The sequence below is a fragment of the Saimiri boliviensis genome, chromosome 4 (genome assembly GCF_048565385.1).
Source record: "Saimiri boliviensis isolate mSaiBol1 chromosome 4, mSaiBol1.pri, whole genome shotgun sequence".
NCBI classification, from domain to species: Eukaryota; Metazoa; Chordata; class Mammalia; order Primates; family Cebidae; genus Saimiri; species Saimiri boliviensis.
The window spans coordinates 19,981,673-19,995,270 of record NC_133452.1 but is presented as its reverse complement, the minus strand read 5'-3'; the positions used below and the strand labels follow the sequence as shown (position 1 = coordinate 19,995,270).

Here is a 13,598-nt window from a genome sequence, read left to right as displayed (position 1 = left end):
CGGCCCCCAGGGCCTCAGGACAGTGAAGACGGACAGCCAGTCTGCTTGTAGGTAAAAAGTGATCTTTAAAGTCTCTGTTGTCAAAAGATATCTTGTAGCATCCCTAGCTGCATTACTAAACATAACACAGCAGAAAAACGGAATTCCATTAATTTTCTACTGGGTTATAAACAGAAATTCCAAAGTCAATCCTTATCTTTGAAAATAGACATCTTTATTTAACTGTAAGTATCACCTAATAAATTACTAAACGAAATAATCAGGAATCTAACACTTTCTCATATTAAATAATTAAAAATTTCTACAACAGTTACTGTGGTTGATGTCTGTAATCCCAGAGAATTGAGAGGCCAAGGTGCGAGAATTGCTTGAGGCCAGGAGTTGAAGACCAGCGTGGGCAACATAGGAAGACCCAATCTCTACCTAAAACTAAAACAACTTGCTGGGCATGGTGACATGCACCTGCAGTCCCAGCTATTCTAGAGGCTGAGTCTAGAGGATCACTTGAGCCCAGGAGTTGGAGATTACAGAGAGTGATGATTACGCTGCTTCACTCCTATATGGTTGACAGAATGAGAAAATGTAAAACACTATAAAAGTAAAAAGGATTAACAGAATTCTTGGTCAGTGCATGGAAATGATCCCTGAGGTGTGAAGCCCAGCATGCAATTTTACTAGCAATAACGTTTGGAAGAACGAGGTCATACTTCAGAGAAGTGTCTGCCAATGAAGTAGAAAGAAAATGCTTTTTGCTGGGTTTTCTTGTCCAGTTATAACTTGTACAGGAATTCCAACCATTAGCACCAAGAGAAAGTGGCAGAGGATGTGAAGAAAATGGCTGCTAGGACCATCACCGAAGGTAATGAGCGGCATGAGAGGTTGGGTCTCCAATGCCCTCATCATCTGCTGAGGTCGGCGAGGTTGCCAAGGCTTGAACTGCTGGCTGTCCAGCAAGGCACAGCGGTGAGTAGACAGGCGGCCTCTCTGAGGGAGAGTGGGAGGCAGACCGGGCCAACAGGGGCTGCTGGGTGTCATCTTCCACCTTCAGAAAGATGAAGCGTTGGTTTAAATGGCTGAGAAAAACCTGGGTCTGTTCTTTCGGGTGATCCCTCCTAGGCCCTCCGCACTTTGGAGCCTCTCACCCAGATAAGGACCATGTTTTCCCTCCAACCCTCCCCCCTGCTCTGCAGCCTCCCAACCTCCTTCCTCCTGCACCACATCACAGAGCCAGCCCAGGCCCTGCTACAGCCCATGGGGGCTCAGAACTGAGGCTGGGAAAGAGGGGTCTGCACCCTCACTCAGGGCCTGCTCCTCCTCCTCACAGAAGGGTCTAGAGGACCTGGCGGGGCGGGGGGGCCTGTCCAAAGAGCGGTCTCTGGATCCACATTCCCTGGCCTTGGGTGGGCTTGCAGGCAAACCTGCTCTTTCCCCTTCCCTCTCAGCCTCTCCTCACCCTGGGAGCTGCACCCACAGCTCTGAATGGAACCGTCCCCACCCGCCCCATTCATTCCTGGTCAAGCTCAGTGCTGACCATGGAACTCCAGCAGCCGCTCAGCTCCCTGTCTGCGTCCATCTGCTCCAGGCAGGACTGCAGCTGGCTCAGGGTCTGGAGTGTGCAGGAGGCGGGAGGGCAGGGGCACTGCCACAGAGCCTTGCTGGCAATCCCATGGGTTCTAGTGGCTCGGCCTTTTCCTAAACCTGGACACACTCCACCCTTCACCTTCCCCTTAACTGCTGGGACCCAAGCTGCTTTCTCTGAGAATGCGGCCTTTGGAATGGGGGTGAATCAAGGCCTCACCGCCCCCTCGTCCTGGGATTCCCCAGATCACTCTCTCCTCTGCCTCCTTCAGGGATGCCCTTTCCCTTGACATCCTAGGTGAAGCGGCCATGCTGCTCCTCTCCTACTGTGCGGACTGCCCGTGTCTGGGTTCCTGCTGCCTGCGGGCCACACACCACTACCCTTCCCAAGAAGGAACCTGCTCTGAAACAGGCCTGAGTTGGCTAATCAGACCCGGAGCCTTGTATGGGCCCCTTCCTTTCCCTCCAGCCTCTGAAGGTGAGAATCCATCAGAACTCAGGGCAGAGCTGCCCAGGTCAGTGCCAACAAGTGACACTAGGTCTCATTCACCTGTCTCATGTCAGGACGGAAAGGTCCCGGCCATGGGGAGGCGGGGACTCTGGGAATTCTCCTTTCCCATCCTCCCTCCTCACCCATCTGCTTCTTGCTCCCCTCCCAGTTCTGCCCACAGTACCTGTCACTCTAAAGGACTCACCTCAGATGTCAGGTAGGAGGAAGCAGCAGAGGATGGGGCAGAGGAAGCAAAGCATGACAGTGGTGGCCACGTCCCAGAGTTGGGCTGTGCCTGAGGGCTCGGAGGGCGGTGCTGAAATGGAAACACCAGCGTCACAACCCTTGCCCAGGCCCCGCATTTGAAGACACACCTCCTCTGCTCCTGCCACCCCTTGGAGGTGGTTTTGATGTATTTCCAGAAACAGAACAAGGGGAGAGGAAAGGAAAAGTGATTATAGGAGGAGGGACATCTAAGGAGAAAGGTCTAGAAACACAATAATGCCCATAGTTTTGAGGCTGGCGAGAAATCCACAGTGAGGGGAGCAGAAGCAGGTGCAGTGAGGAAGAGGAGTCAGGAGGGAGAAGGGAGAGGAGGACGGGAGAGCACAGGCGCCCCCAGGAGGAGCTCCCGACGAGGGGTCATGTTCTTACTCAAACTCACACACTCACACTCACAAACACACTCCCACACCCACAAACACTGACACCCACTCACACCCATACACCCGCACCCACCACAGACACCAACAGACAAGGCTGTAACTCGACGGCATCTCCAGGCGCTCCCGGTGCCCCACTGTAGTCACCTGTGTGCTCCCGCCTCTTCTCCCTGCACATCGAGAAGTCCTGAAGCCAGCTCCCGCAGTCACCCACTGAAAGCTTCTCCAAGTGCTGAGTCAGTTCCCCGTCCTCCTCCCACTTCTCTTTCATCCGCCTGGCTCCAGCATGAACCACTGTCCACTTTCTGCTGTTTGAGTCAAAGAGGAGGAACTTCTTTCCATGAAATCCGAACTCCCAGGATCCATGGATGTGTCCATCGGCTTCACACTCACAAGACATCCTGGCCTGCAGCGTGACGGGTCCTGCCCCAATTAGAAAGAGATCAGCTCTGGTGTTTACAAATTCTCTTCCCTGCCCCACACCCTCCTCCTCTGAGCCCCTTCTCATCTGGCCCTGTTGTCTCCTCCAGGTCCTGCCCTTGCTGCTGGGCGTCATGGAGGCCCCGTGTCTAATGTCTTCTCCCCGCACACGGTGCAGCCCCTGAGCCCACAGTCTGCTCCCTTCCGTCCTCGGTCTCCTCCACTCACCACTGGGGGTGAAATCCTCCAGCTCAATGCCAGCCAGTTCCAGTCTGAGCCTCCGCCCCACCTCTCTCAGCATTTTCAGTTGTCTTTCCCAGGCATCTGTGGCATTCAGCTGCTCTTCTAGGCGACCCCCAGCTAAGACCTTGTCAGTGCCACAGTCATAGGAGAGGAAATTCTTCTGATCCACCTGGCCTTGGACCTCGCACCACCGTTGTCCAGATCTGGGCAGATGGGTGATGGTGAAGTTGTACGAGAGAGAGTGAGCGTCTACGGGAAAAAAGAAAAACACCGGAGAGTGTTGGGGTGGGGAAAAGACCCCAGACACTGTGACAGCAAGAGGATTTCCTGCAGGGCGGGGCTGCCAGAGCATGAACTTCTCTTCCTGGGCAGTGGCCTCTGTCTGTGGAGGAACCATGGGTCACCAATGTGTCCATCTCCCCACTCTGCCCAGGCCTATACATACATCGGTCAGCACAGGACCTTGCCAGGGAGGTGCCAGGCCTGCTACAGGAGGAAGGGCCTAGATGGCAGGATCTTCAGCAGCAGTCTAGGTGGACTGTGGGAGGTGTAGAGTGGGGAGGGCGCCCTGAGGATGCTGGAGCATGGCACAGTGGGTACGATGTAGTCAACATTGGATAAGCGTGACTTTATTTATTATGGGAAACAAGGTAAAGTGGGTTCCCTGGAATGTGCCTCTCATCTGCTAGTAGGTTGCCCTTGGGACGTTGAAAAAAGAATGACCCACACCACATGAAACAGAAACCCAGCTCTTACGTGGCGGGTTGTAGAAGAAGGAACCAAAGGCCGAGAGAAGCGCCCATGCCAGAGTGGCTGCAGCATGAAAATCCAGAACAATGTCCGTCCTCTGTGCTCACGGGAAGCCTGGAGGACTCCTGTTTACCCAGCATATAAAGGAGGCCCCGGGAGAAGGCAGCAGACTGTCATGAAGCTCAGGGGTGCCCATTGCTGAGGGCCAGGTTTGGGGGTAGGAGATGTTATTCCTGAAATGGGTGCCCAACAGTAATGGGGATGGAAAATCCTGAAATACCAGATCTCAAGTGGAGGCTGTCAACTGTCAGGAGGAAGGAGGGTGCCATGATGGAAATGATTAGGGAAGTCACAATGCCAGCTGGGGACCTCAGCCATACAAAGCTCTGCCCATGGCTCATAGAACAAATGGGTCCAAGATCCAAAAGAGATGGAGACTCCACGCGGCTACTGCTAGACTTAAATAATTACAACAAACGAAGACAAAATGCAAGGACGGATGACCTGGAAGGTGAAAGCCATCACCCCAGGAAATAACCGGGCTCCTTTGCTCAACTGTGACAACTGAGCCACATCTCACACCCAGAGTCCATGACTAGAAGAAGAGCCAGAGCCCCTGGTGGGCCCCTTCAACCCACAGCAAATGCAGTGACTGCTTCAGTCTCCCCACGGAGCCAGATGGGCATTCACTCTGCTGACTGTACACCAAGAAGGAGCAAATACCCAGACACGCCTAGTGGACACAGTGTGCGACCCGACCTCCTCCCAGGGATCTGAAGCGTTCAGTTGCTCTCTTGTTACTCATGAGGTGCATTTGGGGCAAAGTAACGGATGGACACCTGTGTCAGGTCCAGTTAGAGGGATGTGCTGCACTCATAGACCCATTCGATGGCAATTTCACATTTCCTGGATTTGTACCAGGAATGGATAGAGTTTGTAGTTAATTTAGTACCTATTACAGGTTGTGCTGGTCATATGACCTCCCCATCACTACTCAACCCTGCCCTTGTAGCAGGGGTGCAGCCATACACAGTCCGTGAATGAGGAGTGGGGCTGGACCTGCCACTATGGCTATTTGACCCTGGACTCCCTAAGATCCCAGAGGCATGTGTGGTTGGAAAAGGTGCTATGTGGATTTCATGGCAATTCCCAACCGTAGAATCACAACAGCGTCCCCCAGTGCTCAGAATCAAGGCTGTGCCACTCACAGCTGCAAAATCTCCTCATTGAAAGTCACTCCAGGTGTGTCTCTGGGCCCTGGTGGAGGTGGGCCTCCCTGTGGGAGGGCAGTGACCTCGCAGCCTCAGAGCTGCCATCACAGGGTGTGCTCCTCACGCTCTAGGTCATTAAGGAGGTAGGCCCGCCTGTGAGAAGATGCAGGTGGTTCTCCTGGGACGGGCAGGAGCGGGGCCACAGGGAACTGAGAAGCTGCACAAGCAGTTGGCCCCGATCTCCGGACACCACATGGCTGCACCCCCTCACCCCCAGCTCACACCCGAGGCTTTAGGGAGAGTTGCTGATGGCCCCGGTGGATCATTGATGCCACTCAGCAGCAAAGGAGGGGAGAGTAGGCTCAAACCATGGGACTCCCACTCACATCCATCACATCCACACCACCCAGAAGCCCAGGCAAGGTAGGACACACTTGTGACTCTTCAACTGACACCACTTGGAGATGACACCCTAGGAGATGGGGCACCAATTGCCAGGACACAGCAGGTGCCCTCATCTGGGCTCAGCAACCTAGGATGGTGTCCACATCTGGTCTCCCTTTTATTTCCAGGTTGCTTTGCCTGCTGCTGCTCTACAAAGGGACAGGACGTGACAGAGACAGAGAACCCATGGCCGGCAAGGACCACAGTGCCTGCAGCCATTTCTTTCTAGAAAGGATTTGGTGACTCCTGTGTGCACAGTGAATACTCTCGATGACCCGGCTCCCCAGTAGGAAGAACGGGCTGGTCTGGGACCCAAGAGCAGAAGCGGGTGCCTCTCTTTGCCAGAGTTCCCAGGGTCACCCTGAGGGAAACAGTGCTTCCCATGCCCCCTGCACTAGATTCTGTGGACAGCATGGGGTGTATTTCCTGGGATGTGTCCTCAGGCAAGGGGGGAGTAGGTGCCAGTTGGTCAGGAGGTTCTAAGGGCCCCTTCATGGATGGGGAGGTGAGAGAGGCCTGTGGAATGATAGGGCTGTGCTGAGGTGGGGAGGGAGAGGATGTGAGCTGGGAGGTGGCAGAGGATGCTGAGGGGAGGGGTGGGAAGTGTCTGCTGAGCCCCTGGGTGCAGGTCTGTGTCTGCAGGAAAGTGAAGGTGGAAGTTCCAGGGCAGGGAGACCTGGGGGTCCTGGAGGGTTTGTGTGGTGGAGAGCGGGTGAGAGCAGAGAAGGGCTGTGGCTGGTGGGAGTGTCTGTCATCGTGTCCCTGTGGACCCCCTCTTCACCCCTGTCTAGACCCCAGCTTGGATTCCAGGGGCTCTGGTGTCTCCTTCCCGAGGGCGGGTGGGGTGGATGGGCTGCCCCAGGAATCCCTGCCCCACCTCGCCCTCTGCAGCCCTGTGATAACCTGCTTTTTGTCAGCTAAAACCAACTCTCTTTCTCAGACTAAAAGCTGTTCAGGCTTTATGTTAGCTTCTTGAGCCGGACAGACTCCATCTTCGCTTCTCATTTTAGTTATCTTCCCATCATTAAGTATATAACTATAGTACGTAGCAGGGGCAGGCTGACACTGGGCACCTCCATGAATGCATTTGTTGATAAGAGGCCAAGCTAAGTGGCATGAGCCGAGCCTGGGAACGCAGGTGTAGTCTAGCGCCCAGAGCCCCCATTATCTATAAGTTGTGTCTTTCATGACAGTTTCACCCCTCGAACCTCACACTGTTTTATTTCTCATGCACCAGTTTATCTTTTACCTTTTTGCTTACTCTGCTTTTGTGAAAAATTTGCTTCAGCTAGGTTCCCCCTCCCTTTCAAAACTAGGATTTAAAAGACCACCTTCTTCTTAGGTGCCAAGGGAATTTTGGGCATTAGCCACCTCTCGCTGGCCGCACAATGAAGGATTCATAACCGAACCTCAGAGTTTGACACATTCCTTAACTCGCTGGGGTAAAACACTCCACCCCCCTGACGTGCCCTTTCCGCCTTCTTTGACATCCTCTTGGCCTGGGAGGCAAGTGGCCGCCGTAGGCAGCAGAATAGGCTGAAAGGAGCGGCAGAAGGGAACTGAGGGAGAGCGCAGTCCGGGGAGATAGCGCAGGTCTCCCCTCTTCTGAAACTGCTGCCGTCCACAGCCGCCCCCCCACCCCTCCCCTTGCCCGGAGGATTGGGCCCCGCTGTCCCCAACTCACCAGCCCAACCCGCCGGGGACCAGCCGGACGGCAGGAGCAGAAGCAGCAGGTACAGAGGGAACGCGACGCTGGCGGTTGTTGCCATTGGGGTCCGGAGCGCAGGGGTAGACAGTCGTGGTCAATGGGGTAGAGAGCCGTGGTCCAGGCGGATAATGGGGGATGAATGGCCGGGCTTAGAATGCTCCGCTCCGCCCCTGCGCCCCGCTCCGCCCCTGCGCCCCGCTCCGCCCCTGCGCCCAGATCCGCCCCTGCGCCCCGCTCCGCCCCTGAGCCCCTCTCCGCCCGCAGCTCGGCCAGCCCGCAGCCTTGGCTGGGAGCCCCGCACTCCCGGGCCGGCTCCACGCGGGACAGGACACTTCCTGCTATGACCGCCCCATTTAATTTTCTACATAGCGTTTATTTTTACTCCAGTGTAAATACTGACGCACAGGAAAGCGGAGAAACTTGCACAGGAATATTCAGTGGCCGTGGTGTGTTCCTGTCACCGCCTGTGCTGGAGACGTTCGCCCTCCCCGGAGTCCCCGCCCCCGGCCGACACCGCGTGGCTCGCCACCCCGCCTCCGCAGTCCTCGCCCCGAAGTCCCTGCTCTCCCCGCCCCGCTCTGGCCCAGCCGCTTCCCCAGTCCAGAGCGGACCTTCTTTGCCTCTCCACTAAAAGCATGAAGAGGTCTTTCAGTATATTCTATATCCGCTTATGACTTCTGGAAAAACCAAAAAGAAAAGAAAGCCCTGTTGGCCTACCCTGATCAGTCGTGTGATGAGCTGTGTTTCCATGGAGAGCAGAAGCCGTGGGAGGAGCCTATGCATGCATGGGGCTCACTTTGCTGCACGCTGTGGGAAGTAAAGTTCCTTTTTAAAGTTTCCTTTCTTATTAGCACCTTAAAGAATAAGGGTGCTAATAACTCTGTTAGATCCTATGCTATGTAGCTGTTAGACATGCCATGCTTACAGGCAGTAGTACATTCTATGTCCTTGTACTTTAACCAAAATATCCGTGCTGTTCATGTTCACAGACATGTCCCAGCTCTTCATTGCTTTTACCCGTTTAGAAAGTTTTAAGTTGTTAGCCAATCGGTTTTTAGTTTAGATTGTGAGGACTAGCTCTGGCCAACGGAATCAGGCAACGCAGTAAGGATGACCCCAAATGGGTAAGGGATAAATTTGTGTGTTTTCGTTTATTCATTGTACTCTTGTGGCAAGATGGCTAGTGAGAGTAGCCTTCCTGCAGTTCAGGATGTAAAAATTGCGTTGCTGAAAGATCATCTGTCTAGGTGCTGATTTTTCTTTGAGGCACCGAGCATCTAGTTCCAACACACACTTTTCTGTGGCCAACCACACCTAACCCACGGCTGCACCCGCACCTCTGCTCAGTCCTGGATGGTCACTGCAGCTGTCCTCAAAGGGGCAACCCAAGCGTATCCTCATCACAGTCACCATAGAACCATCTAGAACTGTGGGCAGATGCCAGAGGGTGGTGTGGGTAACCCTCCCCCCACATATAGGCACTAAGGAAGGAGAGCTTAGCAGTATCCTGGCACAATTAAGGCCTGAAGAATATCTCAGTTTATAGTGTTACTACTCAGTTATTTTCCTTTATATAATCCTCTCTATATAATCATATATTAGTTCACAGAATGAGTGCCTAAAGAATATCTTACCACTCAGTTATTTTCATATATATATATAAACTATATCCTAGTTCATAATCAGAGGAATGCCTAGAGCAGACACAGCACAGAGCATGATTTAAGGGAAAAACAGGTATACCAGGACAAGAACCCATGACCCAGGCGGCAGTGTTCAGTATTATAAAGATACCCGTTGGATGGCAGGCTTGGAGCAAGAGCCACTCCTCCTGATAAAGGAGTTGTAGGACCTTGCTCCAGTTCTTGTGGAAGGCTGCCCTCAGAGCGGCAATTCCTCGAGCATCCGAGGGCTCAAAACCCCTCCGGATAATCAACCCTCGTGACTGTGAACTTTATCAGCTCTTGTTACCTTGCTGCTCGAAAAGCATCTTCCTACAGAACTCATTGGAAGCTGCAAGCAGGTGGTGGTAACCCTGACAGCTGTGTCACTGCTGTATGACTTAAAGCATCCTCCTATAAATCTTAGAAGTAGCATGCCCGTAGTCAGAGGTATTGCACACTGTATCCTCTTCACTGCGCATGGCCCACCTCCATGCCTCCCTGACCTGATGGGGGTGGACCCCTTACTGCACACGGCCCTTGCCTTGCTGACCTAATGGGGATGGACCCCTTGCTGCGCACTGTCCACCTCCTAGCCTAGGTGACCTAATGGGGGTGGACCCCTTGTTTTATTGCTCACGACCCTATCACTATCATTAAAGGCGATTTCCCTCACAGCCCTGCCCCTTAACCTATACACAATAAATACACATGCTTCTGGACATTCAGGGCCTCACCTGACTCCGCTTATAGGTGGCGTGGCCCCCCTGAGCCCAGCTGCATTTTCCTTGTACTTCTGTGTCCTGTCTCTTTGTTTCTCAGATGCTGTTCCTCAGCACAGCATAAGGGACACCCCACGACCCTGAGGGGCCCTCAGTCCTACAAGGCTGCAAGGGAGGGCTTTGCCTGGGGTGAGGACTGGGCAGAGGCCGTGAGTTCCACTTAGCCTGTTCCCCACTCAATGAGAAAGATAGGCACAGACCTTCAACTCCACAGTCTTCAGGTGGTGAGGCCCTGCACCTGGTGACCATCGATCCCCAGGCCCTGAGGCTGTGGGAAAAGGGAGGAGGCCTGGACCAAGCCCAGGGGTTGTCTCTGCTTCAGGACAGGGTCACAGGATGGCAGCCACCTCTGTGACTGTGCAGGGACACAGGAGCCTAGAAGGTTCTGGTCTGATGCACTAGAGCCTCTGTGCAGGAGGGGCCACGTGGAGGGTGGTGTGGAGGACAGCAGACACACAGGGGTGGGCAGTTCTCAGACCTGGGAGGGGCAGAGCGTGGCGGGTCCAGGGATCTGTGTGTGAGAAGAACCTCCCATGCACAGGGCTGGGGACAGGAGCTGGGTTAGTCCTGGGAGGAGGCCACTGGGAAGGCCCTGGCAGCCCCACCCCTGAGGCTGGGTGACCTGGGCCAGTGACTGGGGGAGCAGGAGGAAGGCAGAAGGCTGGCAGGAGAGCCTGGAGGAGGACAGCCAGGTGACAGGAGGAGGGGCCTCTGTGCACACCTGGGCCCTCTGCCTCACCCCTGCTGCAGGCATCTGGCCACCAGACTCAGGCCAGCCCAGGATGGGGATAGGAGTGGCCCAAAGGTGACTGTCATGGGTGTGATCTAGAGACCATGCATTCAGACATGAAACTCAGCTGACAGTGTAGGTGAATATTCTTGTGTGAGGTTTCAGCTTTCTGGGCATGGATGTCTGCAGGTGGAAAATGAGAAATGCTATGAACACAGATGAAATGAGCAGATTCTACAAGGAACCTGTCCTTGCACGTGCTAAGGACCCAGGGCAGGTCTCCCATTGCAGCTGTGAGCCCTGCCGCCCTCCCTGAAGTCAGCAAAGGCCAGGCCCACCCTGAGGAGAGCTGGAGCTCTGAGCCCAGGCCGTGGCCTCTTCCTGGCCCTGGGGGCCCATGAAGGGGTGGAAATGAATGCAAGACCCAAACGTCAGGATACAGGCATGTTTTTCAGACCCACAGAGGAGGATTTTTCTCTCCGTCACCTGGTGAGCCTGATACGATTTAAGGGTGGTTGGAGGCTGAGTGAACCAGTGAATCAATGAGACAGCTGTGGGAGGGAATGGGGCTCAGAGAAATCACACAGGTGCAGAGGGGAGCCGCAGCGGAGTTGTAACTCCCAGGGGCCTGAAGGTGGCAGCATTGAGACTGGAGACCCCATCGAGGGCCCCAGTTGGTAAATTTTTCGCCTTTTTACATTTACATTTTAATTTTTTTTTTGAGACGGAGTCTTGCTCTGTCACCCAAACTGGAATGCAATGGGATGATCTCAGCTCAGTGCAACCTCTGCCTCCTGGGCTTAAGCGATTCTCCTGCCTCAACCTCCTGAGTAGCTAGGATTACAGGCGCCTGCTATTCTGCCCCGAAAAACTTTTGCAATTTTAATAGAGACAGGGTCTCACCATGTTGGCCAGGCTGGTTTTGAACTCCTGGCCTGAGGTGATCCATCTGCCTTGGCCTCCCAATGTGCTGGAATTACAGGCATGAGCCACTGCGCCCAGACACAACTTGGAAATTTGAATGCCAACCTGGGTGTCCACAAACATTTTCCACGGGGGCGTAACTTTGGTTTTCAACCAGTCTGGGAGTGCAGGATAGAATCTTCTAGAGAATATAGTGTGATGACAGACAGCAGACTGTTCTCTTCAGCAAACTGTTTGAGCCAAGGGTGCAAAAGGGCCAGGAAAATCTTGCCTTTTAAGCAAAGAAGGAACGAGTCTGAAAGCAGGAATGGAAATGGGAAAGGTAAAGGGCAGGAGGAAAGAGAAGAAGAAAAGAAGGGCTGGGGTCTGAGAGGGAGCGGCCTGTCAATGCTGTAGACAATCACGTTTCTAGCAGTGCTTGCTTCAGGTCTGCAGAGGGAAAAGAACAACGCTGTGTTCACGGAACACTGGCTTGTAGACAAAATGATGCTAGAACTATATTAAATCCATTTTCACTTCTATATTTATCGCTTCTATATTTATAGAGTTCATAAAATCACAGTCTTAATTATGATAGATATTTTAGTAAAATGCCCCATCCCTCTCAGTTATTGGAAATGCTTATGAATTCTTGGCTTTGACAATAAATAGCACGTTGTAGAACAACAGTCACGTTTAAAAACTGGACCCAGCTGAATTAATCAGATATGACCAGATATTTTTACGGCTCTAGCAGAAGCTTAACAAACAATGTTGAATAGATTTAAATAGTTTTTTAAAAAATAATATATCTAAACTGTGTCAATTATGGTAACACTGCCTTTCAGAAGAAATCATCAATTTTGGATTTTACATACAGGATGGCACCCTACGAAGACATGAAAAAGTCAGGAGGCTTGGACCTTTCAGAGTGGAAATGAGCCATGAAAATACACATTACCAGAGTCACCTCCCGGGATGCCTGGACACTGACTTGTGATGCGAGCACTTTTTGTGTAGAAACGGCAAAACTCACTGTTTAGCTCTAACTGGCAGGCACCACGTGACACAGAAACAGAGCCTGTTGTTTCTCTTCAGCCCGGGCTGAAGTGCAGTGGCGCAATCTTGGCTCACTATAACCTCTGCTTCCTGGGTTTAATTGATTTCACGCCTGTGTCCTGAGTAGCTGGGACTATAGGCATGTACCACCACACCCAGCTAATTTCAGTATTTTTAGCAGAGACGGGGTTTCACCATGTTGGCCAAGCTGGCCTTGAACTCCTGGCCTCAGGTGATCCTCCCACTTCGGCCTCCCAAAGTTCTGGGATGACAGGCATGAACCATCACACAGGCCAGCCAATTCTAAAATCTAAAGCTGCAAGGTCTAACCCAGAAGTTACTAGATACATGAGGCCATTGAGAGCTTGAAATTGACTAGTTTGAATTGAGATGTACTGTCAGTATATGGTGCACACCAAATTTCAGAGGTGTAGTATAAAAGTGTCAAATGTCTCATTATTCATTTGTCTGTCGAGACATGTTGAAGTAATAATTTTGGTTAAAAACATTTGAGGCCGGGCGCAGTGGCTCACCCCTGTCATCCCAGCACTCTGGGAGGCCGAGGCGGGCAAATCATGAGGTCAAGATCTGGAGACCATCCTGGCCACCATGATGAAACCCTGTCTCTACAATACTACAAAAATTAGCTGGGCGTGGTGGTTCGCACCTGTAGTCCCAGCTACTCAGGAGGCTGAGGCAGGAGAATCGTTTGAACCTGGGAGGTGGAGGTTGCAGTGAGCTGAGATAGTGCCATTGTACTCCAGCCTGGTAACAGAACAAGACTCCATCTCAAAAAATATTTTTTTTGAATTAAAAATATTGTAAAAAGTTATTTCACCTGTTTCGTTTTATTTTTTTTTATTTTTTATTTTTTATTTATTTATTTTTTTTTGAGATGGAGTTTCGCTCTTGTTACCCAGGCTGGAGTGCAATGGCGCGATCTCGGCTCACCGCAAC

At 52.6% G+C, this 13,598-nt stretch overlaps 1 protein-coding gene across 1 annotated transcript; it reads right to left on the bottom strand.

Moving 5' to 3' along the window:
* Nucleotides 1–268: 268 nt before the first annotated feature.
* On the bottom strand, nt 269–7,645 carry LOC141584123 (UL16-binding protein 3-like). The gene is made up of 5 exons (XM_074397065.1): nt 7,483–7,645; nt 3,379–3,642; nt 2,878–3,153; nt 2,274–2,384; nt 269–1,042 (listed from the first exon to the last, which is right to left on the bottom strand). The coding sequence occupies exons 1-4, from the start codon at nt 7,565–7,567 to the stop codon at nt 2,275–2,277; spliced, it is 735 nt and encodes a 244-aa protein (XP_074253166.1). The 5' UTR covers nt 7,568–7,645; the 3' UTR covers nt 269–1,042; nt 2,274.
* Between the last annotated feature and the right edge of the window lie 5,953 nt (nt 7,646–13,598).